General features: G+C 42.3%; 1 protein-coding gene across 5 annotated transcripts in view; it reads left to right on the top strand.

Moving 5' to 3' along the window:
- The first annotated feature begins 415 nt into the window (after positions 1–415).
- The window catches only part of ttll3 (tubulin tyrosine ligase-like family, member 3), a 106441-nt gene continuing 79273 nt past the window's right edge, over positions 416–27583 (top strand). For 2 of the 5 annotated variants that reach the window (XM_072280900.1, XM_072280897.1), the window contains exons 1-4: positions 416–493; positions 16650–16800; positions 17811–17904; positions 26411–26468. In XM_072280900.1, coding sequence (XP_072137001.1) covers positions 26438–26468 — 31 coding nt within the window. In that variant the 5' untranslated portion in view covers positions 416–493; positions 16650–16800; positions 17811–17904; positions 26411–26437. Of the gene's footprint in view, positions 494–5165; positions 5360–16649; positions 16801–17810; positions 17905–26410; positions 26469–27583 lie in introns of all 5 variants that reach the window. The other 3 variants (XM_072280898.1, XM_072280901.1, XM_072280899.1) reach the window with 3 other exon arrangements.

Raw genomic sequence — 27583 nt, 5'->3', positions numbered from 1 at the left:
GCTGGGAGTCTACAGCTCACTCCTCCCCCTACTAATTTCGCTTCAACTTTCCAAGAAGCAGGATTTTTATTTATAGTGACGGCTGAGGGAAGCAGCAAACACTCTGACTGCCAAGGGCCTGTCCATTTCCAATGAATGAATGGCTAAGCTACAAATCCGTTATTATTCATTCATGGCAGACCCGCCTTCAATATTAGTATGCAAATCAAAAGATCGTTTGCAATGCAAACATCCAGTGACCGCCCCCCCCCCGAAATAAGTTACTTGACGTAAACAATGAACAGTTTAGTGAGCCTTAAACATTCGCAGCGACCAAACAGGTTGGGGTCCGCAAATATGGCGCCTGACGTCGTGTCAACGTCGCTATGGTAACCGTAAACAGACAGCGTGTGCGCATGCGCAGCTCTGGGGCGGGGGCGGGAAGAGGGGCGCGATGTGATTGCGAGCCCGAAGAAAGCGGCGGCCCGGGACGGTGGGGGCATCGTCAGGCCGAGTGAGTACCGTACCGTCCGTGGGGGAGGCCGCTTCAACAAATCCCCAGATATGATTCGGAGCTGTGCTCTCATTCTTTCACGGGGCTCGCGTGTTCAAGTCCCGCTCCAAAGATTTGAGTGAGACTTGCCTCACATCACGGTGCTAAATGAAGTGAGAAGCTCTCAGTCCTCTCAGGTGTATGAAAAAATACTGTCCCAAATAAATAGCTGTAGGAGATCCTAGACCAATAACTATACTGGTAAAACAGCACATTTTATCAAATGCAGTTCCTTGAGCATTCTGTGTGTGTTGCATTGGATTTCTGGCATCTGCAAAGCTCTTGGGTTTACATTTTGTTATTGGCATGTTGCTGTGAGCCTCCTGTGCTGTGTTTGCTATATTACAATGTGGCTGCAGTGCAGAATCCCAGAGTTATTACACCGGGAAGGAGGTTATTTCTTTCGTATGTAGACTTATAGAACATAGAATAGTACAGCACAGTACAGGCCCTTCGGCCCACAGTGTTGTGCCGACCCTCAAACCCTGCCTCCCATATAAGCCCCCACCTTACATTCCTCCATATACCTGTCTAGTAGTCTCTTAAACTTCACTGGTGTATCTGCCTCCACCACTGACTCAGGCAGTGCATTCCACTCACCAACCACTCTCTGAGTATAAAACCTTCCTCTAGTATCTCCCTTGAACTTCCCACCCCTTACCTTAAAGCCATGTCCTCTTGTATTGAGCAGTGGTGCCCTGGGGAAGAGGCGCTGGCTATCCACTCTATCTATTCCTCTTATTATCTTGTACACCTCTATCATGTCTCCTCTCATCCTCCTTCTCCCCAAAGAGTAAAGCCCTAGCTCCCTTAATCTCTGTGATATGTAAAATCCTTCAGAATCAGTTTATTATCATTGACATGTTGTGAAATTTGTTATTCTGAAAGTTACAATAAGAAATATACATAAAATAAATGTTGCAAAAAAGAGTAAATAGTAAGGTAACGTTTATGGGTTCATGGATGTTCAAAAACCTGATGGCAGAGGGGTAAAAACTGTTCCTGAAGCACTGAGTGTGCTTCTTCAGGTAGTAATGAGAGGAGGGCATGTTCTGGAAGCTGAGGGTCCTGCTTGCAGCCTTCTTGAGGCACTGCCTTTTGAAGATGTCCTTGATGGTGGGGAAGCTAGTGTCCACGATGGAAGGGGCTAAATCTACAATCCTATGCAGATTTTTTTCAGAACCTGTGTGTTGGAGGCTCCATACCAGGCTGTGATGCAACCAGTCAAAATACTCACCACTGTACTCCTGTAGGAATTTGTCAGAGTGTTTGGTGACACACCAAATCACCTCAAACTCCTATTGAAATATAGCCACTGGTGTATCTCCTTCGGGATTGGATCAATATGTTGGGGCCAGGATAGATCCTCATCTAAGTCTCCCGCCCTGTTTCAGTAGGCCTACAGTTTCTTTTCTTTATCCAACACCTTTTTTAAGTTTACGATTGCGTGTTTCCACTGCTACAATAGCAGTCCATCCCAGATCTAACTGCTCAGACTATTTCCTCCTGTAGATTGTGTTTCTTTTTTCGTTCTGTGTACTCTGGTTCTTGACCTTTTCACAATGAGATCCATTTCTATTGACCCGGTCTGTGATTTTAATAATTTAAGTAGATTCTCATTCATGTCCTGTACTTCAAAAAGTACGGCTCAGTCCCTACCGCTGTTTGTAAGGAGTTTGTGCGTTCTGCCCATGACTGCGTGGATTTCCTCCGGGTGCTCCGGTTTCTACACATATTCTAAAGGCTAGTAGGTCAACTGGTCAGATGGGTATAATTGGCTTGTTGGGTCAAACGGGACTGTTACTATGTATATCTAAATACATAGTCACTGGCTGCCAGTGATCAGTGGTACTCCGCAGGGGTTGATGTTGGCATCACTTCTTTTTATGTTGTATGTCAATAATATGGAGGATGGAATCGATGGCTTTCTAGCCGAGTTGCGCTTGATATGAAAACAGGTAGTGTTGAGGAAGCAGGGACGCTACAGAAGGATTTAGACAGAATAGCAGAATATGCAAAGTGTAAGATGGAATACAGTGTCGGGAAGTGTATGGTCGTGCACTTGGGTAGAAGGAATAAAAACACAAACTATTTTCTAATTCAAAAATCCAAGGTGCAAATTGACCTGGGAGTCTTTGTGCAAGATTCCCTAAAGGTTGATTTGCAGGTAAAGCTGGTGGTGAGGAAGGCAAATGCAATGTTAGCATTCATTTTCAGAGGACTAGAATATAAAAGCAAGAATGTACTGTTGAGCCTTTAATAAAGCACTGGCGAGGCCTCACTTGCACTGTTGTGAGCAGTTTTGAGTCCCTAATTTAAGAAAGGATGTGCTGACATTATAGAGCGTTCAGAGGAAGTTCAGGAGAATGATCCTGGGAATGAAAGTGCTATCACATGAGGAACAATTGATGGCTCTGGGCCTTTACTTAATGGAATTTGGAAGAATGAGGGGGGAATCTCATTGAAACCTATCAAATGTTGAAACACCTAGATAGAGTGGATGTGGAGAGTGATGGAGTTTAGTACCGGGGCAGAGCCCCAGAATTCAGGGACAGCGATTCAGAATGGTGATGAGGAATTTTTTTAGCCAGAGGGTGGTCAATCTGTGGAATTTGTTAACACAGGCAGCTGTGGAGGCCAGGTCATTGGGTGTATTTAAGTCAGAGATTGATAAGTTCTTGATTAGTCAGGGCATGAAAATCTACAGGTAGAAGGCAGGAGAATGGGGTTGAAAGGGAATGATCAGCCATGATGAAATGGTGGTACAGACCCAATGGGCCAAATGGCCTACATCTGCTCCTATGTCTTATGGTGTAATAAGTAACACCCCAGCTTTCCAGACTATCCATATAACAAAAGGAACTCATCCTGGGAATTACTTCAGTAACCCTTTTCTGTGGCTGAACTAGCAATTTACAAAGAATCGTCAATGTGTTCTTCATGCTTGTATTTCTTGTCATGATTTATAAAGCTCTACTTTGTGTCTACTTTTATTTTAACCATTTTCTAAAACTTGTGTGCCACTTTTAATAAACTGTGCACATTTTCCCCAGCCATCTCGCTCTTCCTGTACCTCTTCTACAGTAAATTTCTTGTAGTTTATATTTTCTTGTCTTGTGTTCCCTCCCAACATGTATCTTTCTATTTCTCAGCATTAAGTTTCATCTGCCACCAATCTGCTCATTCCACTAATTTTCTCTACCTACTTAAAATCTGTTGTTATTCTCCTCATAGTTCACTACAAGTTTTGAAACCAGAAAAGCATGGTCCTTAGTACTGAATCCAGGCAATCCCACAGTACACCTGAATTGAATTGACTTTATTACTTACATCCTTCATATACCTGAGGAGTAAAACACTTTATGTTACGTCTCTGTCCAAATATGCAATGTGCAATTTAGACTAATTTATAATAAATAGTACGTACAACAGGACAGTCAATATAACATAGACATACAGTTGTGTCAGCATGAGTTAATCAGTCTGATGGCCTGGTGAAAGAAGCTGTCTCGGAGCCTGTGGGCCCTGGCTTTTATGCTGTGGTACCGTTTCCCGGATGATAGCAGCTGGAACAGTTTGTGGTTGGGGTGACTCAGATCCCTAATGATCCTTCGGGCTCTTTTTACACAGCTGTCTTTGTAAATGCCCTGAACAGTGGGAAATTCACATCTACAGATCTGCTGGGCTGTCCACACCGCTCTCTGCAGAGTCCTGCGATTGAGGGAAGTACATTTCCCAAACCAGACAGTGAAGCAGCCAGTTAGAATGCTCTCATTTGTGCCCCTGTAGAAAGTTCTTAGGATTTGGGGGCCCATACCAAACTCCTTCAACCATCTGAGGTGAAAGAGGTGCTGTTGTGCCTTTTTCACCACACAGACCATGTGAGATCCTCAGTGATGTGGATGCCAAGGAACTTGAAGCTGTTCATCCTCTCAACCCCAGATCCATTGATGTCAATAGGGGTTAGCCTGTCTCCATTCCTCCTGTAGTCCACAACCAGCTCCTTTGTTTTAGCGACGTTGAGTGAGAGGTTGTTTTCTTGACAACACTGTGTCAGGGTGATGACTTCTTCTCTGTAGGCTGCCTTGTTATTATTTGAGATTAGGCCAATCAGTGTACTGTCGTCAGCAATTTAATTAGCAGATTGGAGCTGTGGTTGGCGACACAGGCATGGGAATACAGAGAGTAAAGGAGAGGGCTTAGGACACACCCCTGAGGGACACCTGTGTTGAGGGTCAGAGGGGCAGAGGTGAGGGAGCCCACTCTTACCACCTGCCAGCAATCCGACAGGAAGTCCAGGATCCAGCTACACAAGGCAGGGTGAAGGCTGAGGTCTCTGAGCTTCTTGTCGAGCCTGGAGGGATTTATGGTGTTGAATGCTGAACTGTAGTCCGAGAACAGCATTCTCACATAAGCATCCTTCTTCTCCAGATGTGTAAGGATGGCGTGTGGAGCTGTGGCTATTGCATCATCTGTCGATCGGTTGTGTCGTTAGGTGAATTGTAGGGGTCCAGTGTGGGCGGTAGCAAGCTGCAGATGTAGTCCTTGACCAGCCTCACAAACCACTTGCTTATTATTGAGGTGGGTGCGACAGGACACCAGTCACTCAGACATGTTACCTTGGTCTTTTTAGGTACAGGAACAATGCTGGATGTTTTGAAGCAGGAGGGAACTCTGCACTGGGAGAGGGAGAGATTAAAAATGTCTGTAAACACGCCTGCCAGTTGTGCCGTGCACACTTTTTGAGTACCCGCCCTGGGATGCCGTCTGGTCCCGCAGCCTTGCGACTGTCCACTCCTTGGAAGCGCCTGTGTACTTCCTTTCTATGTGAGAAATTACCTTGCTCTGTTGATCTGTTTCCTATTACTCAGCTAACTTTCAGTCCATATTGTCACAGTCCTGTTTATTTCAAGGGCTACAATCTTAATAACAAGCCTATTTTCATGCAGTTTATCAAATACTTTTGGAAGTCCTTGTATGCAACATCAAATGTGTTTTTCCCCTCTGGCAGTTTATCAGAAAGTTAAAATCAATTTCCCTTTAATGAATATGTGTTAGCATTCTCTTATCAATCCACATTTTTCAAGTGAAATCTAATTATTTTTCTTATAAGACCATAAGACAAAGGAGCAGAAGTCGGCCATTCGGCCCATCGAGTCTGCTCTGCCATTTTATGATGAGCTGATCCATTCTCCCATTTAGTCCCACTCCCCCGCCTTCTCACCATAACCTTTGATGCCCTGGCTACTCAGATACCTATCAATCTCTGCCTTAAATACACCCAATGACTTGACCTCCACTGCTGTCCATGGCAACAAATTCCACAGATTCACCACCCTTTGGCTAAAAAAATTTCTTCGCATCTCTGTTCTGAATGGGCGCCCTTCAATCCTTAAGTCATGCCCTCTCGTACTAGACTCCCCTGTCATGGAAAACAACTTTGCCACATCCACTCTGTCCATGCCTTTCAACATTCGAAATGTTCCTATGAGGTCCCCCGTCGTTCTTCTAAACTCCAAGGAATACAGTCCAAGTGCGGACAAACGTTCCTCATATGTTAACCCTCTCAGCTATGTGGAGTACTTCGCCATGTATTCAACCTGAGCCTGAGGCTCCGGAAGGTTTCTGTACTGTGGAGGATGTCCTGCCTCGTCCCTGTGCTGAAGATGCCGTGCCCCAGCGGCCTCAATGACTACAGACCGGTGGCATTGACTTCCCACATCATGAAGACCCTGGAGAGACTTGTTCTGGAGCTGCTTCGGCCTATGGTCAGGCCACACTTGGATCCCCTCCAGTTCGCCTACCAGCCCCAACTAGGAGTTGAGGATGCCATCGTCTACCTGCTGAACCGTGTCTACGCCCACCTGGACAAGCCAGCAAGCACTGTGAGGGTCATGTTTTTTGACTTCCCCAGTGTGTTCAACACCATCCGCCCTGCTCTGCTGGGGGAGAAGTTGACAGCGATGCAGGTGGATGCTTTCCTGGTGTCATGGATTCTTGATTACCTGACTGGCAGACCACAGTACGTGTGCTTGCAACACTGTGTGTCCGACAGAGTGATCAGCAGCACTGGGGCTCCACAGGGGACTGTCTTGTCTCCCTTTCTCTTCACCATTTACACCTCGGACTTCAACTACTGCACAGAGTCTTGTCATCTTCAGAAGTTTTCGGATGACTCTGCCATAGTTGGATGCATCAGCAAGGGAGATGAGGCTGAGTACAGGGCTACGGTAGGAAACTTTGTCACATGGTGTGAGCAGAATTATCTGCAGCTTAATGTGAAAAAGGCTAAGGAGCTGGTGGTAGACCTGAGGAGAGCTAAGGTACCGGTGACCCCTGTTTCCATCCAGAGGGTCAGTGTGGACATGGTGGAGGATTACAAAATACCTGGGGATACGAATTGACAATAAACTGGACTGGTCGAAGAACACTGAGGCTGTCTACAAGAAGGGTCAGAGCCGTCTCTATTTCCTGAGGAGACTGAGGTCCTTTAACATCTGCCGGACAATGCTGAGGATGTTCTACGAGTCTGTGGTGGCCAGTGCTATCATGTTTGCTGTTGTGTGCTGGGGCAGCAGGCTGAGGGTAGCAGACACCAACAGAATCAACAAAATCATTCGTAAGGCCAGTGATGTTGTGGGGATGGAACTGGACTCTCTGACGGTGGTGTCTGAAAAGAGGATGCTGTTTAAGTTGCATGCCATCTTGGTCAATGTCTCCCATCCACTACATAATGTACTGGGTGGGCACAGGAGTACATTCAGCCAGAGACTCATTCCACCGAGATGCAACACAGAGCGTCATAGGAAGTCATTCCTGCCTGTGGCCATCAAACTTTACAACTCCTCCCTTGGAGGGTCAGACACCCTGAGCCAATAGGCTGGTCCTGGACTTATTTCATAATTTACATATTACTATTTAACTATTTATGGTCTATTACTATTTATGGTGCAACTGTAACGAAAACCAATTTTCCCCGGGTCAATAAATCATGACTATGACTATGTCATTCCTGGAATCATTCTGGTGAATCTTCTCTGTACCCTCTCCAACGTCAGCACATCCTTTCTTAAATAAGGAGACCAAAACTGCCCACAGTACTCCAAGTGAGGTCTTACCAGTGCCTTACAGAGCCTCAACCTGAGCCTGAGGCTCCGGAGGGTTCCTGTACTGTGGAAGACGTCCCACATCATAAAGACCCTAGAGAGACTTGTTCTGGAGCTGCTCCGGCCTATGGTTAGGCCACACTTAGATCCCCTCCAGTTGGTAGACCTGAGGAGAGCCAAGGCACCGGTGACCACTGTTTCCATCCAGGGGGTCAGCGTGGACATGGTGGAGGATTACAAATACCTGGACATACAAATTGACAATAAACTGGACTGGTCAAAGAACACTGAGGCTGTCTACAGGAAGGGTCAGAGCCGTCTCTATTTCCTGAGCAGACTGAGGTCCTTTAACATCTGCCGGACGATGCTGAGGATATTCTACGAGTCTGTGGTGGCCAGTGCTATCATGTTTGCTGTTGTGTGCTGGGGCAGCAGGCTGAGGGTAGCAGTCACCAACAGAATCAACAAACTCATTCGTAAGGCCAGTGATGTTGTGGGGATGGAACTGGACTCTCTGATGGTGGTGTCTGAAAAGAGGATGCTGTCCAAGTTGCATGCCATCTTGGACAATGTCCCATCCACTACATAATGTACTGATTGGGCACAGGAGTACATTCAGCCAGCGACTCATTCCACCGAGATGCAACACAGAGCATCATAGGAAGTCATTCCTGCCTGTGGCCATCAAACTTTACAACTCCTCCCTTGGGGGGTCAGACACCTTGAGCTAATAGGCTGGTCCTGGACTTATTTCCTGGCATAATTTACATATTACTATTTAATTATTTATGCTTTTATTACTATCTAATTATTTATGGTGCAACTGTAATGAAAACCAATTTCCCCCTGGGATCAATAAAGTATGACTATGACTATAACATCACATCCCTGCTCCTATGCTCTATTCCTCTAGAAATGAATGTCAACATTGCATTCGCCTTCTTCACCACCGACTCAGCCTGGAGGTTAACCTTAAGGGTATCCTGCATGAGGACTCTCAAGTTCCGTTGCATCTCAGAACTTTGAATTCTCTCCCTATTTAAATAATAGTCTGCCCATTTATTTCTTCTGCCAAAGTAAATAACCATACACTTTCCAACACTGTATTTCATTTGCCACTTCTTTGCCCATTCTTCCAATCTATCCAAGTCTCACTGCAGATTCTCCGTTTCCTCAGCACTACCGGCCCCTCCACCTATCTTTGTATCATCAGCACACTTAGCCACAAAGCCATCTATTCCATAATCCAAATCGTTGATGTACAACGTAAAAGAAGTGGCCCCAACACGGACTCTAATTTTCTAAATTTACTTTTCAATTGTTCTTTGGGAAGCAGCATGATTCCTGATCATGAGAAATAATAGAAGAGACAGCCGCTATGGTAATGAATGTGTGGAAAGTTGGTAACAGTTGGTTAAACTGCTTCAAAAAAGGATCAAGAGCAAAAGAAAAGTTTGTTTCTCCTCTAGGGGTTACATTAAAAAAGTTTTAGGTTAATCACAGAGAGATGGTAATGAATTGGTTCACTTCCCAGATGCTTTTCATGGCATTTTCCAACCACGCTACAAGAGCTAGAGACTTGATTAAAATTATTCAAGTTTTCCACTTTAATGATTGAAAATGAGGCTAGGAGTCCAATGTTTCTCACAGAAACAGTTCCATATCTGATATATTGGTTATACAGCTAGTAAATGAAGCTGCTGCTTCACCCCTGGTTCAGTCTTGACTTCTGGTGCTGTCTGTGGCTTTGCATGTTCTCCCTATAGCCAGGTATTCTAATTTCTTTTCACATCCCAAAGATGTGTGGATTAATATGTTAATTGGCAGCTGGAAAATGCCGCTAGAGTGTATTTTTTAAATTACAGTAGTTCTTTATCCACATAGGAAGCTTGCATAGAGATTTTTTGAAAGTAATTTTTCAAATGTTAAACAAATATAGGCCGAACATTAAGCAATATCTGTAGTTGATTTGCATTTTTAAGTACTTGTTGGGGAAAATAAGAAATATATTTAAACTGCAAAGTTCAAAAAGAAATTGATTTAAACTTAGAGTTGGCCCTAATTCCAAAGTCTTGGGTAGTTATATAGTCATGTTCATCAAACATGAAAGAAAGTATATTGGAAAAAAAAGCAGCAGGTAAAGGCTTTCTGCATGTGGTCATTATTCTGTTCCCTGATTATGCCAAACCTCTGACGTGGTTACTCACCTAGGATAGACTTTTTTTAATAAAATGCTGCTCAGGAACCGGTTGGGATTCTATCTCCCACTGTACATTTCTATAGCCTTCAGTCTTTGAGGTATGACACAATCCTTCTGAAGCCCACTGATAGCTAGGCTTTTGAAAGTTTCTATTATGACTGATACTTCTTTGTTTGTATGGTCAATTATGAGCCCCCATGATGTGAATACCCAGAAAATTAAAACTTTTTTCAACCACATACTGCTAAACAGCCATGTAGTGCCAAACAAAACGACGGTCCTCTGGACCAAGGTCCACATATAACTCACACATTGCACATAAAGTAGTATTGCCACAAATAAATTAACAAGTGATAAGGTGTGTTTACAACACAAGTTAAACAGTATAATACTACTGGTGCTTCATATGTGATGAGAGCTGGGTGGTGGTAGGGAACTCATCGTCTCACAGACTTCGAAAAGAGCTTTTCCCACCCTAACAACCTTTGTCCTAATGCTACACTACCTCCTGCCTGATAGGATGGGATGGGGTCAAAGAGATTGTTGGACAGATGGGAGGGATCACTGACAATTTTAAGGGCCCTGCCTATGCAGTGCTCCTGATAAATATCTCTATTGAGTAGAAGAGAGACTCAAGTCCTTTGACATAATTTAATTAGCTCAACAGTTCTTTCATTGCATATATGTTTACTCTGTATTAACATTCTCTGTTGATATTTTTCTCGCACATTTCGTTCCATGAAATAAAATTTATGCTCACAGTATGGGAAATGTATCTGTATTTTTACCAAACTTGTTACAATAAGGAGGTTAGAAAGCAACAAAAAATGCTTATTTGAAATTTTTGTTCCTGAAAATGTGAAGAGCCTTGGTGACAGATGCCTAAGCAATTTCTTGAAAAACACAGCTATGAGGCTGTGGGATTTACCTCTGGGATGAATAATCTCATCAGAAGCTATGTTCATTCCCTTTTCTTGAGTTTCCTATTTAACATAGCTTCTGATGAGATCGTTCATCCTAGGAATGATATAGGAAGGGGGTAGGTGAATTTGCCTTGTGAGGCTGGGTTGAGCCAGTTATAGCTCAACTTTTGGAGCGAAGGAGGATCAGAGGTGATTTGATAGAGGTGTACAAGTTGATAAGAGGCATACATAAAGTGGAGAGCCAGAAACTTTGTCCTATGGTGGAAATGGCTAATATGAGGCTGCATAATTTTAAGGTTTTTGGAGGAAAGTAGTGGGGGTTGTCAGAGGTAAGTTTTTTTTTACAGAGAGAGTGGTGAGTGCATGGAACCAGGATTGGTGGTAGAGTCAGTTACAATAGGGGCATTTAAGAAACTCTTAGATAGACCCATGGGAGACAGAAAAATGGAGAGCTATGTAGGAGTGAAGGGTTAAATTAATCTTAGAGTAGGTTAAGTCGTCAGCACAACATCATCGATCGAAGGACCTGTACAGTGCTGTAATGTTCATCTTCTATAAATCTGATTAAAATTATTAATTCATGAGAACAATACACAACAAAATGAACTGGTTGGACCAAATGGCCTGTTTCTGTACATTAATGTACTTAGTTATCTACTTTTCTGAACAATCACAACAGTGACATTGGGTTTGGAACAATGGTTGACTCTTATCAATTTGCTTATCGTATTGACACAAACCCCAAGATATTTGCACTGAGGAGAGGTTATTAGAACTTTCTTCAAGACCTTGACAGATTTTAATCAGTTCTGTCCGGTATACAATTCCTTGAAATCTTGAAAATTTAGGTTACATATTCAGCAATATTCATTTACATAGATCTCTTTTACCTTTTGGGAGTATGTTGACACTAAGCATGATTGGGTTTGTACCAAATGTAACAAGAAAATTAATTCATATAACAAAAAAGTGGGACATGAGGCATACTAGAGCATAGAGCATGGAAATAGACTCTCCAGTCAACACTTATTTACACTAATCCCATTTTATTTTCATTCACATCAACTCTCAGCTGGGTTTCTTAGGATCTATTCATAAGCAGCAGTTTATAGGAGCTAACTAAGGAAACCAGAGCACCAGAGATAAAGCACGTAATAATAGAATGTGCAAGCTCCTCACAGACAGCTCTGGAGGCTGGAATTGAACCTGCAGTGCTCAAATTGTGAGGTGATAGTTCTATTAACTGTGCCACCATTATGCCTGTCTGTTAATAGTCTGCTGTTATCATTAAGGACGGTTTCAAGTATGATTCAGCATTTGCAGAACATGCAATGGAATTCAGTAAAATACAGGCTGCTGCTGATAATTGCATAAGAAGTAAATTATGTAACAATTTGAGTTAAGAGACACCAATAACATTTAAAGCTGATAAATATAAATAGTTCAGTTTTCAGTTAATCTGAATCAAACAGCTTTGAGTAGAATCTATGTTCAATTATTTGCATTCATTGAATGTTCTCTCTTAACATTTGGCTCAATTAACAACGCTGGTCCACTAGCAAAACATATTTTGATTAGATTTGTGGATTTCTATAAGCTCTGATTCAAGTAAAGCTAAATGCCACATGCATATAGAGTAAAATGGAGGCATGATTCCTTATTCAGCAGTCCCCTAGGTCAAGGATAACTTGCTTCCCCTTCATTTCTGTTGGTTCTGAGGTGGCTGATGAAGCCAATGTGAGATTGCATTCTCTATTCAACATGGCAAGGCAGCCATTTAAATTGGAATTCTATGTGCCTGCCCATCAAGGCTCCCACTGTACTCAAAATGTATCTTCACCATCTTAAGTGGTGCTGGATCCTCACAAGTCAGTGGGGATGTTACACATTTTCAATAAGGCTTTGACAACATCCTTGAATCATTTCCCCTATCCATCTGGAAATCTCTTTTCATGATGAAGAACAGAATTTCTTTCAGAAGTGTAGTTTTGGGCATTCAAATAATGTAACCTGCACATTAGAGCTGATGGAGTATAATTAGGGCTTCAGTGTAGTGATTTTAATCAGGGATAGAGCTTTGACTCTAAAACTGGGATAGATACATGAATGGGAGGGGTAAGGTCTAGGAGCAGGTTGATGGAACTAGGCAGGATAATAGTTTGACACAGATAGGTGAGCCAAAGGGCCTGTTTGTGTTCTGTGACTCTGTGACTAGTTTGCTGTCCGTCCAGGGGACTGGAGGATTTCAGTGGTTGCATCTCTTCAGTACTGGTGTTTGTGTTCTATGACTCTATGATTAGTTTGCTCTCCGTCCAGAAGACTGGAGGATTTCAGTGGTTGCATCTCTTCAGTACTGGTGGATTTTACTTGGATGATGAATGTCTGTGCTGGAGCTCTGAAGGTGATGGTGAATTTCAAAATGAATGTTTGCCCTTGTTGAACAGTAGCAACTGAGAAATGGGAGGTAGTCTTTCTTTTCAAGAAATGGAAAGTAGTCTTTCTTTTCAAGAAATGGAAGGTACTCTTTCTTTTCAAGGAACCTGTCATGTAACAACTTTGTTGAAGGTTTTGTATAGTTGGACAAGTTAGTGTGAAGACCCTTGTTCCCTGATTGTCAAGTGTAGGCCTATTCTCTCATGTGCTTCAGTGAATGAATTGATGATCACCGTGACCTTGGCATCCAGATGTGATACATATGCATGCACAAATATCCTGATGGTAGATATGAGGAATAATTTGGTTCTTGAGCGAAAGTGACTTAAGTTAAATGGTTTTCTGTTTGTCCTGTCAGTTAGCTCCACTCCTGTAGGATGTGAATTAGAGTGTTACAAACTTAAGCAAGAGGAGTAGGAATAAGATATTGGGTCCATTGAGCCTTCTGCAACATTCATCAAGATCATGGCCGATCTCCCTGGGTGCCACTTTGCTGTGCTATCCATATAATCCCTTGATTCCCTTAATTTTCAGAAATCTATCATTTTTGGTTTTGAATTAACTCATTAACTGAACTTCCAAAAGGTCACCATCCTCTGATTGAAAAAAAATTCTGCTCATCTCCTAACTGGCTCCTTCCTTATTCCTGAGCCAAGGATAGATCCTCCCTGTATTTGTCCTGTTTAGCCTTGTCTTTTTCCACCTTTTATTTCCCTAACTCTTTCCCCCATCTTGAACCCAGACTCATGGAACTCCCTGTTATGATCTGTTCTGCACAAATCACAATGTCTCAGAGCCTAGACTAGCAAACCATTGGCCGTGAGTTCAGTTTCTACATGTCTCTCTGTTTCAGGTTACTACAGAGCCAGTGTCTCAGGAGCTGCAACTCAACTACCAATGAAGTAATTTGAAATAGAATGTAAATAGACATTTTAAACTAATAAACAATGATTGTTAAACATGGAATTTTAAAACAGTGGGTTTTAACTATAAATAGAATATTTATTCTAGAATAGAATAAACAAAGTACTAAGTCAGCAATTGCCCAAAATTAACTTTAGGTTTGTGAAGACTTTACAACAATCCCACGAAGGACATGGAAAAATAGAAAAAGGAGTAAACACAGGAGATTCTGCAGATACTGAAAATCTTGAGGAGCACATAATGCTGGAGGATCTCAGCAGGTCAGGCAGCATCTATTGAGAGGAATAAACTGTTGACGTTTCAGACTGAGACTCTTCATCAAGACTGGAGAGGAGGGGGAAAGAGCCAGAATAAGAAGGTGGAGGGAGGGGAGGTGAACAATCAGGCATCTTAAAGGTGGATGGTAGGGGAGGGGGGTGAAGTAAGAAGCTGCAAGCTGATAGGTGGAAGAGGTAAAGGGATGAAGAAGCGGGAGTCTGAGAGGGGAGGACTATGGGGAAAAGGAGGGATCCCAGAGGGAGGTAATGGGCAGGTGAGGAGAAGAAAAAGTGATAAGAGGGGTAACAGAATGAGGAATATAAAAAGAGAGAAGGGGACTGGAGAAAAATTGTCAGAAGTTAAATAATTCTCCATAGATGCCACCCTGCCTGCTGAGTGCCTCCAGAACTTGGAATGTGTTCCTCTAGAAGGAGTAGGCTCTTTGGCCCTTCAAATCTGCTCTACTATTCAATGTGATCATTGCTGTTCCTCTACCTCGATACTAAAATCATGCTCACCCCCCCCCCCCAACACTGTGCCCATACCTTTTGATAAATTTGTGTTTAGATAGCTGGTAAGTTCTCTTGTAATACAGTGGATTCTGGTTAATTGGGACACATCGGGACCAGTACATTTTGGCCCAATTAAGCAGCTGCCGCACTGAGCTAAAGTTTCAAAGAAATAGTTAAAAAGATATAAAAAGGACAAACTACCATTTAACCAAGTAACAAACTATGTATTTAAATGAAAAACAGAACAAATTAGAACATGATCAACACTAATACAGTACTATAAAACTGTGAACACGAGGAATTCTGCAGATGCTGGAAATTCAAGCTACACACATCAAAGTTGCTGGTGAACGCAGCAGGCCAGGCAACATCTATATGAAGAGGTACAGTCGACGTTTCAGGCCGAGACCCTTCGTCAGGACTAACTGAAGGAAGAGCTAGTAAGAGATTTGAAAGTGGGAGGGGGAGGGGGAGATCCAAAATGATAGGAGAAGACAGGAGGGGGAAGATGGAGCCAAGAGCTGGACAGGTGATTGGCAAAAGGGATATGAGAGGATCAATTGAAACACTTGTCCTGCTTCATTTCCTGGCCATTTGCTGATTTTAGCAAATTTTCTTCCACAGTGTAGCCATGATAGAGACACAGATTTGTGAGTTGTGTGACAAGTTGTTATTTTGTAAGTAAGAACTCAGTTTTGGAAATTGAATAACACTTGATGCAAGTTGTGTACTAAAGAACTGGTGAAAAACGGAAATTCAGTAGTTTTTAAGTAGTCGGTATATTTCTTCTCCACATGTTCTGCTGGACAGCAAGTATACAAACTTTACAGAAATTGAAGATCCAAAACTAGAATCTCGACTTTGCTGCATAAACTGATTTTACGTTATCAAAGTTTGAGACAACTGATCCTTCCCTCGAGCAAGGCATTCTTCAACTGCTAGAGGCACCTATCAGAAAGATTAATGATTAGCTTTATTTGTCACATTTGTCTCGGCCCAAAATGTCGGCTGTACCTCTTCCTAGAGATGCAGCCTGGCCTGCTGCGTTAACCAGCAACTTTGATGTGTGTTACTATAAAACTGTGTATTAGTTCCTAGTAGTTATCGATGTAGGAATTACTCCATGTTCTTCTGATTGACTGTAAATGAGTAAAATCAGTGCAGACTCCTAGTACAGATCATAGGCTGCCTTCATACAATCCTTACAATGATTGCATCCTCCAAATCTTTATTTTCATTATAACATTAAAGATGATTGTTAATACATTTAAATTCTTCATAGGTCCTAACTTGTTGAAGTAGTAAAATTGTTTCATTTTCATTCCTGGCCATTTCTGGTATCTCCAAGCCTGAATGCTTGAAATTGCAGTCAGCAGAACACTTCCGAATTGTCTTACTACTTATGTTTCGTAAACTATCAGTGACAAAAATCACTGCTCTTTGAACTCAAACACATGCAACTGACGCTATTTAAAAACAGTTTGCTTTAAGCAATGTAGTGCCCAGCATCCAGGCAAGTGGATGTAACTGACTCTAGTTAGAAACTGTTCGGTAACAGTGCACTGCCCCAATTAAACAGCATAGCATCCCAAAGAAATAAAGGGAATTCCGGCTATTTTCTCAATTAGCTTTTGTTCTTTAAAGTTGGCCCCATTAACCGTAATCCACTGTATATAATGTAACTGGATAAGAAGTTAACATAACAAGATAGTACATAAGATTGCTAGAGATAGTGAAACTGATACATTCAATCCTTGTTAGTGAAACAATAACTACAGACAAACCTCTTGGAATCTGCATACAAGATGAAACTTCATGAGGATCTATTGGAGCCGGTGACTGAGCATCACGTCTTCAAGTGAAGTCTGCACTAGTTGCCTGAGTAAATGTTCTGGCTAATTTTCAACCACAGGTAAAATTTCTTATTTCTTATCATGAAATTGATATTGGTACAGTATTATGTTTCCTCCTTCCCGGAAGGAAGGGAAACACCTGTTCAAGAACAGACATATACGAAGATGACTATCAAGGAGTTCTCCTTCAGTCAAGACTGTCATCAGTTAAAATTCTTCTCCAAGTATGAAATTCTTAACACAAAAAGAAGTTAATGATGTCAGACATATTGGAGTGTTAAGCAAACATCAATACCTTTAGATAAAGTAAAATAAACAAATGAATTAGCAGCAGATGTAGATCACTTGGTTCCTGAGCCTGCATCATCATTCAACCTCAGTGCTGCTTTCCAGTCTACATACTATCAACAGGAGCCTCCTGCTTATCAAGAATCTATCTACTATTTAAAGACATTCAAAGATGCTTCTTTTGCTACACTTTAAGGAAAGTAAATCTTTGAGGAGAAAATGTTTTCTCATCTCAATCACAAGTGAATGACCACTTATTTTTAATGTTTCCTAATTCTCTAGATTCTCTCCCAAAAGTAAACATTCACCTCATTAATTTGGCTTCATCACTTATGTAACCAACAAAAAAATGCCGGAGGAACTCGGCAGATCAGGCAGCATCTGTGGAGAAGAATAAACAGTTGATGTTTCGGGTCGAGATCCATCGTCAGATTGGGCTGCTCTGATGAAGGGTCTCATCCCGAAATGTCACTGTTTATTCCTCTCCATAGGTGCTTCCTGACGTCCAGCGTTTGTGTGTGTTACTCTGGATAAACAGCATCTGCAGAATCTTCTGTGTTCATCAGTTATGTGCTTCAGTTCCTGTTTCTACTGTTGCTTGAATTCCCCTATAATTTATCAGGAAGCATTTTAGTTTTTAAATTGCAACCAGTGGAAAACTAGGAGGAATTCAGAGTCATGAGATTACTTCTATTTAGTGTGAATTTTTATTTAAAAATTAAGCTCTATCTCTGAAATAGTTTTCTATTTCTAAAAACATAAATATATTTCTATTTTTTAGATAGTATGACAGTGAGAAGATAAAAGGAAATGTTGCAGCCATATTGGACACCATCACCAGTCACACAGAAGCAAATCTTTCGAGGAACTAAAATGTGAGATCCTTTTGAAAATTGTGAATGCTGATAATGTAACTGGTTACACTCTTCCTTCAGTTAGTCCTGACGAGGGGTCTCGGCCTGAAACGTCGACTGTACTTCTTCCTAGAGATGCTGCCTGGCCTACTGCGTTCACCAGCAACTTTGATGTGTGTTGCTTGAATTTCCAGCATCTGCAGAACTCCTGTTGTTTAATGCTGATAATGTGATTGCTCTCAGAATGAAAACAGAAGGTGAACAAACAGGTTGGAAAGATGGAGTCTCTATGGCACCTTGGGAGGCTCCTTTAAGCTTCTTGAAAGCCAAAATATATAACTAACTGAGGAGGACAAATATTGTATATCTTTCTATTTTTAACATTAAGCATATTCTATGCTGGGTAGTAATTAAAACCAACACGTCTCTATCTCCTCCCTCCAGCCTCTTGGATGGCCCTGGGTTTCATTGCTATGTTTTGAACTAGTTAGGTTGTAAACTTTGGAATACTCTCTCCTGATCTCACCGTCTTCCTGTATTTCCTTAAGATGTTCTTTAAAACCTTTCAGTTTGACCAAGCTTTTTACAACATATCTCAATGTTTCCTTGTGTGTTGCAGTAACACATTTTTTTTGATAATGATTGCGAATTATATTAGATGCTCTACCTTGTCAAAGATAGTAAAAAAAAAAGGCAAGTTGATTTCTAGAATAAACCTGTTGGATTAGGTAATGATATCAACATCTTTTTAATTGTATGGAATTACAGTGTAAATGAGTGAAGACCTGTTAGTAGCAGGCATATCTCAATCTTTTTTCTATTATTGTTATGATGCAATCATCAGTGTTTAAAAAGACTCAAAGCATGTAAGTGCAACCATAACAAAACATGGTCATGTTCAGTTTGTTCACGGCCAGGAAGGCTGAACCATTAAAGCCTGTACCAGCACTTTGAGGTGGTCAGTGATGGAGCTGAGCAGGTGTACAACCCTCTGCAGCCTTTTGCAATCCTCTGTACTGGAGGGTCCTTGCCAGGCTGTGCTCCACTGGGCAGATGGAGTACAATATTGGTAAATGCAAAGTCATCCACTTTGGAAGGAAAAATGGAACAGCAGATTATTATTTAAATGGTGAAAGATTGCAGCATGCTGCTGTGCAGAGGGACTTGGGAGTGCTTGTGCATGAATCACAAAAGGTTGGTTTGCAGGTACAGCAGGCTATCCAAAAGGCAAATGGGATGTTGGCCTTCACTGCTAGAGGGATTGAATTTAAGAGCCGGGAAGTTATGCTGCAACTGTACAGGGTACTGTGAGGCCACACCTGGAGTACTGTGTGCAGTTCTGGTCTCCATACTTGAGGAAGGATATACTGGCTTTGGAGGCGGTGCAGAGGAGGTTCATCAGGTTGATTCCAGAGAATGGGGGGGTGGGGTTAGACTATGAGGAGAGATTGAGTCACCCAGGATTGTACTCGCTGGAATTCAGAAGAATGAGAGGAGATCTTATAGAACCATATAAAATTATGAAAGGGATAGGTAAGATAGCGGTAGAAAAGTTGTTTCCACTGGCAGATGAGACTAGAACTAGGGGCTCATAGCCTCAAGATTCGGGGGAGTAGATTTAGGACGGAGATGAGGAGGAACTGCTTTTCCCAGAGGGTGGTGAATCTGTGGAATTCTGTGCCCAATGAAGCCATGGAGGCTACCTCAGTAAACATATTTAAGACAAGGTTGGATAGAATTTTGCATAGTAGGGGAATTTAAGGTTATGGGGAAAAGGCAGGTAGGAGGAGATGAGTCCATAGCTAGATCAGTCATGATCTTATTGAATGGTGGAGCAGGTTCAATGGGCCAGATGGCTTACTCCTGCTCCTATTTTTTATGTTTTTATGTTCTTATGTACATCTATAGAAATTTGTAAGGATCTTTGGTGATGTACCAAATCTCTTCCAACTCCTAATGAAGTAGAGCTGCTGGCATGTCTTTTTTGTCACTGCGTCAATGTGGTGGGTCCAGGTTAGGTCCTCTGAGATGACAATGTTGAGGAATTAGAAGCTATTTAGCCTTTCCATCGCTTATTCCTCAATATGGGCTGATATGACTTCCTCTTCTTGAAGTCCACAATCAGTTGCTTGGACTTGCTGATGTTGAATGCAAGGTTATTGTTTCAATACCACTGAACCAGCTGAGCCTTTTCTGTCTTCTCCTTGTGCCATTTACATCAGGAGTCCCCAACCTTTTTAACACTGCGGACCGGCTTAATATTGACAATATTCTTGCGGACCGGCTGACGGGGGTGTGGGGGGCGGGGGTTAATCACGACCGGAATATAGGTGATAAGTCAACTAAGTCACTTATAAGTGGCTAATACACTCAATTTCATTTCTAAAAGGGTTTATCTAACAAATTTAATATTAAACACACAGCCGATATTTCCCCCATATGAACGTATAAAATCATTGCAACACACCAATATCGGTGAATCAGTGGGAGCGCTGGGCTTGTTTTCCTGCAACAAGACTGTCCCATCGAGGGGTGATGGGAGACAGCGATACACGAACGGGGTTCCTTATGTCCAGTCTATTCCACAATTTAGTTTTCATTGCATTCATTGCAGAAAACTCCGCTTCGCAGAGATATGTTGGAAATGGAAGCAACGTTTTCAGTGCTTTCGTGGCTATCTCAGGATATTCAGCCTTGACTTTGATCCAGAATGCTGGCAGAGATGTTGTGTCAAACATACTTTTCAGCCCACCGTCATTTGCAAGCTCGAGGAGCTGATCTTCTTCCCGCGCTGACATGGATGACGCGTGGATAATGACCTCACGTGCGTAATGACGTGACTTGGTCCAACCAAGTGGAGTCCACTGCCAAGAAGGCCCAGCAGCACCTTTACTTCCTGAGAAAGCTAAAGAAATTTGGCCTGTCCCCTAAACCGTCACTAATTTTTATAGATGCACCGTAGAAAGCATTCTTCTAGGGTGCATCACAACCTGGTTCAAGTTCCAACAGTGCGTGACAGGGAATGAGGAAAGGTGCAGCTGACTCGTACCGTTTCATATCGCCAAATCATATCGTTTCCTTGCGGCCTGGTAGCACATGCTAGAGGTTGGGGACCACTGATTTACATCATTGACATTCAACCAACAACAGTGGCGTCATCAGCAAATTTACAGATAACATTTGAGATGTGCTTAGCCACACAGTCATGAGTATAAAAGCCAATAGAACAATGGGATAAGTATGCACCCTTTGGATGTGCCTTTGTTGATACTTTATACTTTATAGTCGCCAAACAATTGATACTAGAGCATACAGTCATCACAGTGATATTTGATTCTGCGCTTCGCACTCCCTGGAGTACAAATTGATAGTAAATATTAAAAATTTAAATTATAAATCATAAATAGAAAATAGAAAAGATAAGGTAGTGCAAAAAAACAGAGAGGCAGGTCCGGATATTTGGAGGGTACGGCCTAGATCTGGGTCAGGATCCGTTCAGCCATCTTATCACAGTTGGAAAGAAGCTGTTCCCAAATCTGGCCGTACGAGTCTTCAAGCTCCTGAGCCTTCTCCCGGAGGGAAGAGGGACGAAAAGTGTGTTGTCTGGGTGGGTCGTGTCCTTGATTATCCTGGCAGCACTGCTCTGACAGCGTTTGGTGTAAAGTTAGTCCAAGGACGGAAGATTGGTTTGTGTGATGTGCTGGGCTGTGTTCACGATCTTCTGCAGCTTCTTCCGGTCTTGGGCAGGACAACTTCCATACCAGGTTGTGATGCACCCTAGAAGAATGCTTTCTACGGTGCATCTATAAAAATTAGTGAGGGTTTTAGGGGACGGGCCAAATTTCTTTAGCTTTCTCAGGAAGTAAAGGTGCTGGTGAGCCTTCTTGGCAGTGGACTCTGCTTGGTTGGACCAAGTCAGGTCATTTGTGATATTGACCCCGAGGAACTTAAAGCTTTTGACCTTGTCCACTTGCGCACCACCGATGTAAATTGGGTCATGCGGTCCGCTACTCCTTCTAAAGTCAACAACCAATTCCTTCATCTTGCTGACGTTGAGGGATAGGTAATTGTCTTTGCACCATGCCACCAGGTTCTTAATTTCCCCTCTGTACTCAAACTCATCATTACCCGAGATACAGCCTACAATTGTTTTGTCATCAGCAAACTTATATATTGAGTTTGATGGAAACTTGGCTACACAATCATGGGTGTACAGTGAGTACAGCAGGGGGTTGACTACACAGCCTTGTGGGGCACCGGTGCTCAGAGTGATTGTAGAGGACAGCTTGCCCCCTATTTTTAGCCTGGGTCCTGTCTGTGAGGAAGTTGAAGATCCAGTTGCAGATCTGAGTGTTAGGGCCCAGGTTCCGGATATTCAGCGAGGAGGAGATGTAATAATCAGTCTGCGCTGACTGAATAAGGAACTTGAAGATCCAGTTGCAGAGGCCCAGCTTTTTAAGCAACACACACAAAAAATACTGGTGAATGCAGCAGGCCAGGCAGCATCTATAGGAAGAGGTACAGTCGACGTTTCGGGCCGGGACCCTTGCTCAGGAAGGGTCCCGGCCCGAAACGTCGACTGTACCTCTTCCTATAGATGCTGCCTGGCCTGCTGCATTCCACTAGCGTTTTTTGTGTGTGTTGCTTGAATTTCCAGCATCTGCAGATTTCCTCGTGTCCCAGCTTTTTAAGATTGGCTATTGGCATTGAGGGAATGATGGTGTTGAATGCCAAAATGTAATCGATAAATTGTAGCCTGATTTACGTCTTGCTGTTGTCTAGGTGCTTCAAAGCAGTGTGGGGACCCAGTGAGATTAGACCTATCATAGTGTAGGTGAATTGGAGCAGGTCCAGGTCTTTGCTCAGGTAGGAGTTAATTCAAACCATAACCAACCTGTTGAAGCACGTCATAATGTTGGATATGAGTGCCACTGGTCATTGAGGCAACTCACATTGTTCTTCCTGGGTACCAGTATGATTGCTGCCATTTTGAAGCAGGTGGGAAGCTTTGACTGCAGCAGTGAGAGGTTTGAAGATGTCTTTGAATACCCTAGTCAGTTGGTCAGCATAGATTTTCAGTTCGCTGTCAGGTACACCTTTTTAATAGATTATGAGAACACACAGTTCTCTTTTATTGTCATTTAGAAATGCATACATGCATTAAGAAATGATACAATGTTCTTCCAGAGTGATATCACAGAAAACAGGACAAACCAAAGACTAACACTGACAGAACCACGTAATTATAACATATAGTTACAGCAGTGCAAAGCAATACCATAATTTGATAAAGAGCAGACCATGGGCACAGTTTAAAAAAAAAAGTCTCAAGTCCCGATGGACTCCTGAGTCCCCGATAGCAGGCAGCAAAAGGGAGAAACTCCCTGCCATAAACCTCCAAGGCACCGACAACTGCCGATGCCTTGGAAGCAGCCGAGCACAGCCGACACCGAGTCCATCCATCCAAAAACTTCGAGCCTCCGACCAGCCCCTCTGAACGCCTCCCAAGTGACATCCTTTGCTGAGCGCCTTTGACCCCGCCCCGGCTGCGGAAACAAGCAAAGCTGAGGATTCGGGGCCTTCTGCTCCGGAGATTTGGGTTACCACACAGTAGCAGCGGCAGCAAAGCGGGCATTTCAGAAGTTTCTCCAGATGTTCCTCCCTACTCTCATGTCTGTCTCCATCAAATCAGAATTGTGCACGGTCCCCTACTTGACAGATTACAGATATCATTCACCGGAGAGGCCACACGCGCTGCATCGCGCCGCCATCTTCTCCTCCTCTAACCGCCTTGTGAGCATTCACCTTCTCAAAGGATGTCCTGATGCCAGCTTCCAAGACAGACACCACAGGATCACCAGATGCTTTGTGGATTTGCACAGGTCTAGTGTTATTCTCCTTTCAAAGAATGCTTAAAAGGTGTTAAACTCACAGTTCATTGTAATTTTCTAATGTGCTACTATTTAGATTAATGTACAGTATGTATCCATTTCTTTACATGCAAGTTTTGATGTAGTTTCACTTTGAATTGTGTTTTTTGTCAGTACTTAACCAGAACTGTGAATGATTTTGACAGATTAATGACAGTAAATTCTGTAGGGCACAGCAAATCATACCTAAAGCTGGAACTTAATCACAAGCCAAACATGGATACAAGAGGCTAATTATTTATTTTGTCTCAGCTTCCTGAAACTAATGTGACTCAGAGGGTAGCTTTTTTCTGGATGACAAATCATAATATTCTCTTCCTCTTACATACTGAGTGTCTTTAACACAATAAGAAGGAGCATTCTTACTCTGGTTGCAACAAACAAGACAGCAAGTGAGGAACTTGAGACGCACATTCTTATATCCTACACCTGGGGAAAGGAGAACACGAAAGGAGCCCCAAGTAGTGAGAGCATCACAACTATGAGGAGAGGAGACAAAGTCAACTATACTAACTGCAAGGAGAACACACAAAATACTGGAGGAACTTAGCAGGTCAGGCAGCATCTATGGAGGGAGATAAGCAGTTGACATTTTGGACCAAACCATTCGTCAGGACTGGAAAGGAAGGGAGCAGAAGCCAAAACAAAAGATGGGGGAGGGGCCTGCCCTACAACTACCCTAATACCTGATATGTTGAAAATAAAATCACCGACACCATTAAGAAAATGGAAAATTATATAAAATATTTGAAAACAAATAAAAATACATACTGAATTAAATATCTGTAAAAACCTTAAAATACTGGTTGTTCCACATTGCAGTCCATGAAGAAGAACTAATCCGTTAAAATATGTGCTCTCTAGAAAGCTCATGAGTATGTCATTATCAGCAAGCATTTTTAACAAATCTGAAAAGCTCTTCATCCGTTACCACAAAAATATCCAAAATATAGTGGATTCTGGTTAATTGAGACACATAGTGACCAATACATTTTGGGCCAATTAAGCAGTTATCCAACTAGCCAAAGTTTCATGGAAACAGTTAAAATGGTGTAGAAGATAAACTGAGTAACAAGTTATGTATTTAAATGAAATAATGAAATACAGAACAAATTAGAACACTGTCAATAGCACTGCAGTACTTTAATGCTGGGTATTAGTTCCTAACAGTTATCAACGGAGGAATTCATCTGGTGTATGTAATGAACAAAATCAGCACAGACACCTGGTGCTGACAGGCTGCCTTCATACAATGCTGTCCGCTACTGTACCCTCCAAATCATTTTCATTGTAACATTCAAGATGATTGTCGATACCTTTGAATTTTTCATAGTTCCTAACTTGCTGAAGTAGTCAAAATGTCTTATTTTCACTCCGGGCCGTTTCTGGGATCTCCAAATCGGAATGCTTGAAAGTGCAGTGAGCAAAACAGTTCTGAATTGTCTTGCTGCTTGTTTCTCACCAACAATCAGTGATAAAGTCACTGCTTTATGAACAAAATCACACATAACTGATGCTGTTTAAAATCTGTTCACTGTAAGCATCCTGTTGTGCCTAACAGCCACACAAGTGTGCGTGATTAACTCTAGTTAGAACCTGTTCATCAATACTGTCCTGCCCCAATTAAGTGGCGTGGTGTCCCAAATAAAGAAAGGGAATCTCGGCAATTTTCTTGATTAGTTTTTGTTCTTTAAGAGTTCCTGAATAAGTGGCTACTCAAATTAACCAATGGCCCAATTAAGTGGAATTCACTGTATTTGATTTTGTTCAGGCAGACAGGGTAATTTACCATCTAAGGCATGTAAAGGAAGAATTCATTTATAATGAAAACAGAAAATACAGGGTATATCCAGCAAGTCAGTCAGCATCTGTGGGAAGAGAAACAGAGTTAATGTTTCAGGTCAAAGATCCTTTGTCAGAACTAGGACATATTCCACTGTTTGGGGGAGTATGGATAGGATAAAAGGAAAATGATAGATTGGGGCCAGGTTTACTGCAGGCATTGCTGTTAATGAAGTCATCTGGACAATGGGCTAATGGGAGCCACGAGGGAGAAAGGCAGGATCCTTTGTTTATTAAAGGTACAAAATGTAGGTAGTTAGATAATGAGAACACAGAGCAATGTAAATATTATAAAATTCAAGGCCAAGAATGTGCCTAGCAGATCAAGTGGTAATAAGTGCAAACCTAAGTTAATATCTAACAATGAACTGCCCACCCTGACACAGGGAAAGGAAGTTACCTGAAGTGGCAGAGTTTGATTACGAGAGTAGATATAAAGTGGAGTTCAGCACTGCTGAAATAATTATATTAATTCAGAGGTGTGTAAGCACAGATATTAAATAGATCTGTAATATAATCATTAAAATTGATAAATTGGTATTTAGAGGACCATACATATATTTATATAATGAGGTAGGAAAATGTACTGAGATCTCTTAGGAAACAATTGCATTCAAGAAACCTTAGTTAGATTTTGGCTGAAGGCAAAACTTTGAATGATATAACAATTTCCCACAACATATTTCTAGTACTCTCGGATGGTTATTAGGGTCAGTTCATAACTCTGACTAATAGTTGTGTTACTGTTACAACAGAACAATAACTGTAGGATCAAGAACAACATGGCTGGTGGCAGCTGTCCCAAGGACAATGGTAAGATGCACTGTTTTGCTAATTCTAATATCAACCATTCACATGTTTTCAGGACTCTCAAGAGGCTCAAGAACAGCTGTAGCTGTGTAGATTTCAATTGCTTCACTTAAAACAAAATCAGTAATCAGATCAATAAATGCAATACTATTTTGCTAGGAAATGTTGTTTCAGGTGATGGTTTGGTCAAGGCTAATCCAGTATATGTGCTTACTGGATATGAGCCAGGGAAATGCAAGTACCAGTCTGTATTCAGTATATAGCTACGTACTTATGTAATACTTTACACCAGAGCCTCCGGCTGGATCTACTTCCTGCCCCTACAGTTATGAATGTACAAGTAGATTTGAACATCCAACGAGTTGGAATATATTACTTCCTGCTTTTAAATGCAGAACAAATCCAAGTGATGCAGTTCAGTGCTGGACACAATTCAATATTTGGTAGACAGTCAGAATGAAGACACAGAAAGGACATACTTCAACTTTTCTGTCCATCCTGTTGCCAGCTGTCCTTGAACCAGCATGCAGGAAAAGCAGTGTGCTTACCCTGGAATTAGTATGCAGCCCATATCTGATGGGAAGCATTGTTCTGGGTAGGTTCAATGGTTTCATTTAATATCAGAGAATTTATATAGTGTACAACCTGTAAGTATAAAGTGAGTAGAGCGGGGGCTAGCCACACAGCCTCACGGTGCACCTGTGCGGATTGTGACTGTGGAGGAGATGTTGCCAATCGGAACTGACTTGAAAGTAAGTCCATAAGTTGTGGAATCAGTTCAGAGATGAGGTGAGTGAAGTTACCCACGATGGTTCCCAGGCTTGACGATTGAAGGGTAATAACTGTTCATGATCCTGGTGGCGTGGGACCTAATGCTTTCCGATGGCAGCAGTGAGCAGAGAGAGTGGGGGTCTTTGCTGGTGGGTGCTGCTTGCCTGCGGGAGTGCTCCCTGTGGACGCACAGCTCAGTGGTGGGGAAGGCTTTGCCTGTGACGGACTGCGCTGTGTGTAGGCTTTTCCGTTCTTGGCTATCAGTGTTTCTATACCAGGCTGAGCTGCAACCAGTCAGGATATTCTCCACTGTGCAAGTTTTAGATGACATGCCAAATCTACTCAAA

The sequence above is a fragment of the Mobula birostris genome, chromosome 16 (assembly GCF_030028105.1).
Source record: "Mobula birostris isolate sMobBir1 chromosome 16, sMobBir1.hap1, whole genome shotgun sequence".
NCBI lineage: Eukaryota > Metazoa > Chordata > Chondrichthyes > Myliobatiformes > Myliobatidae > Mobula > Mobula birostris.
This window is presented reverse-complemented; position numbering and strand designations above follow the sequence as displayed.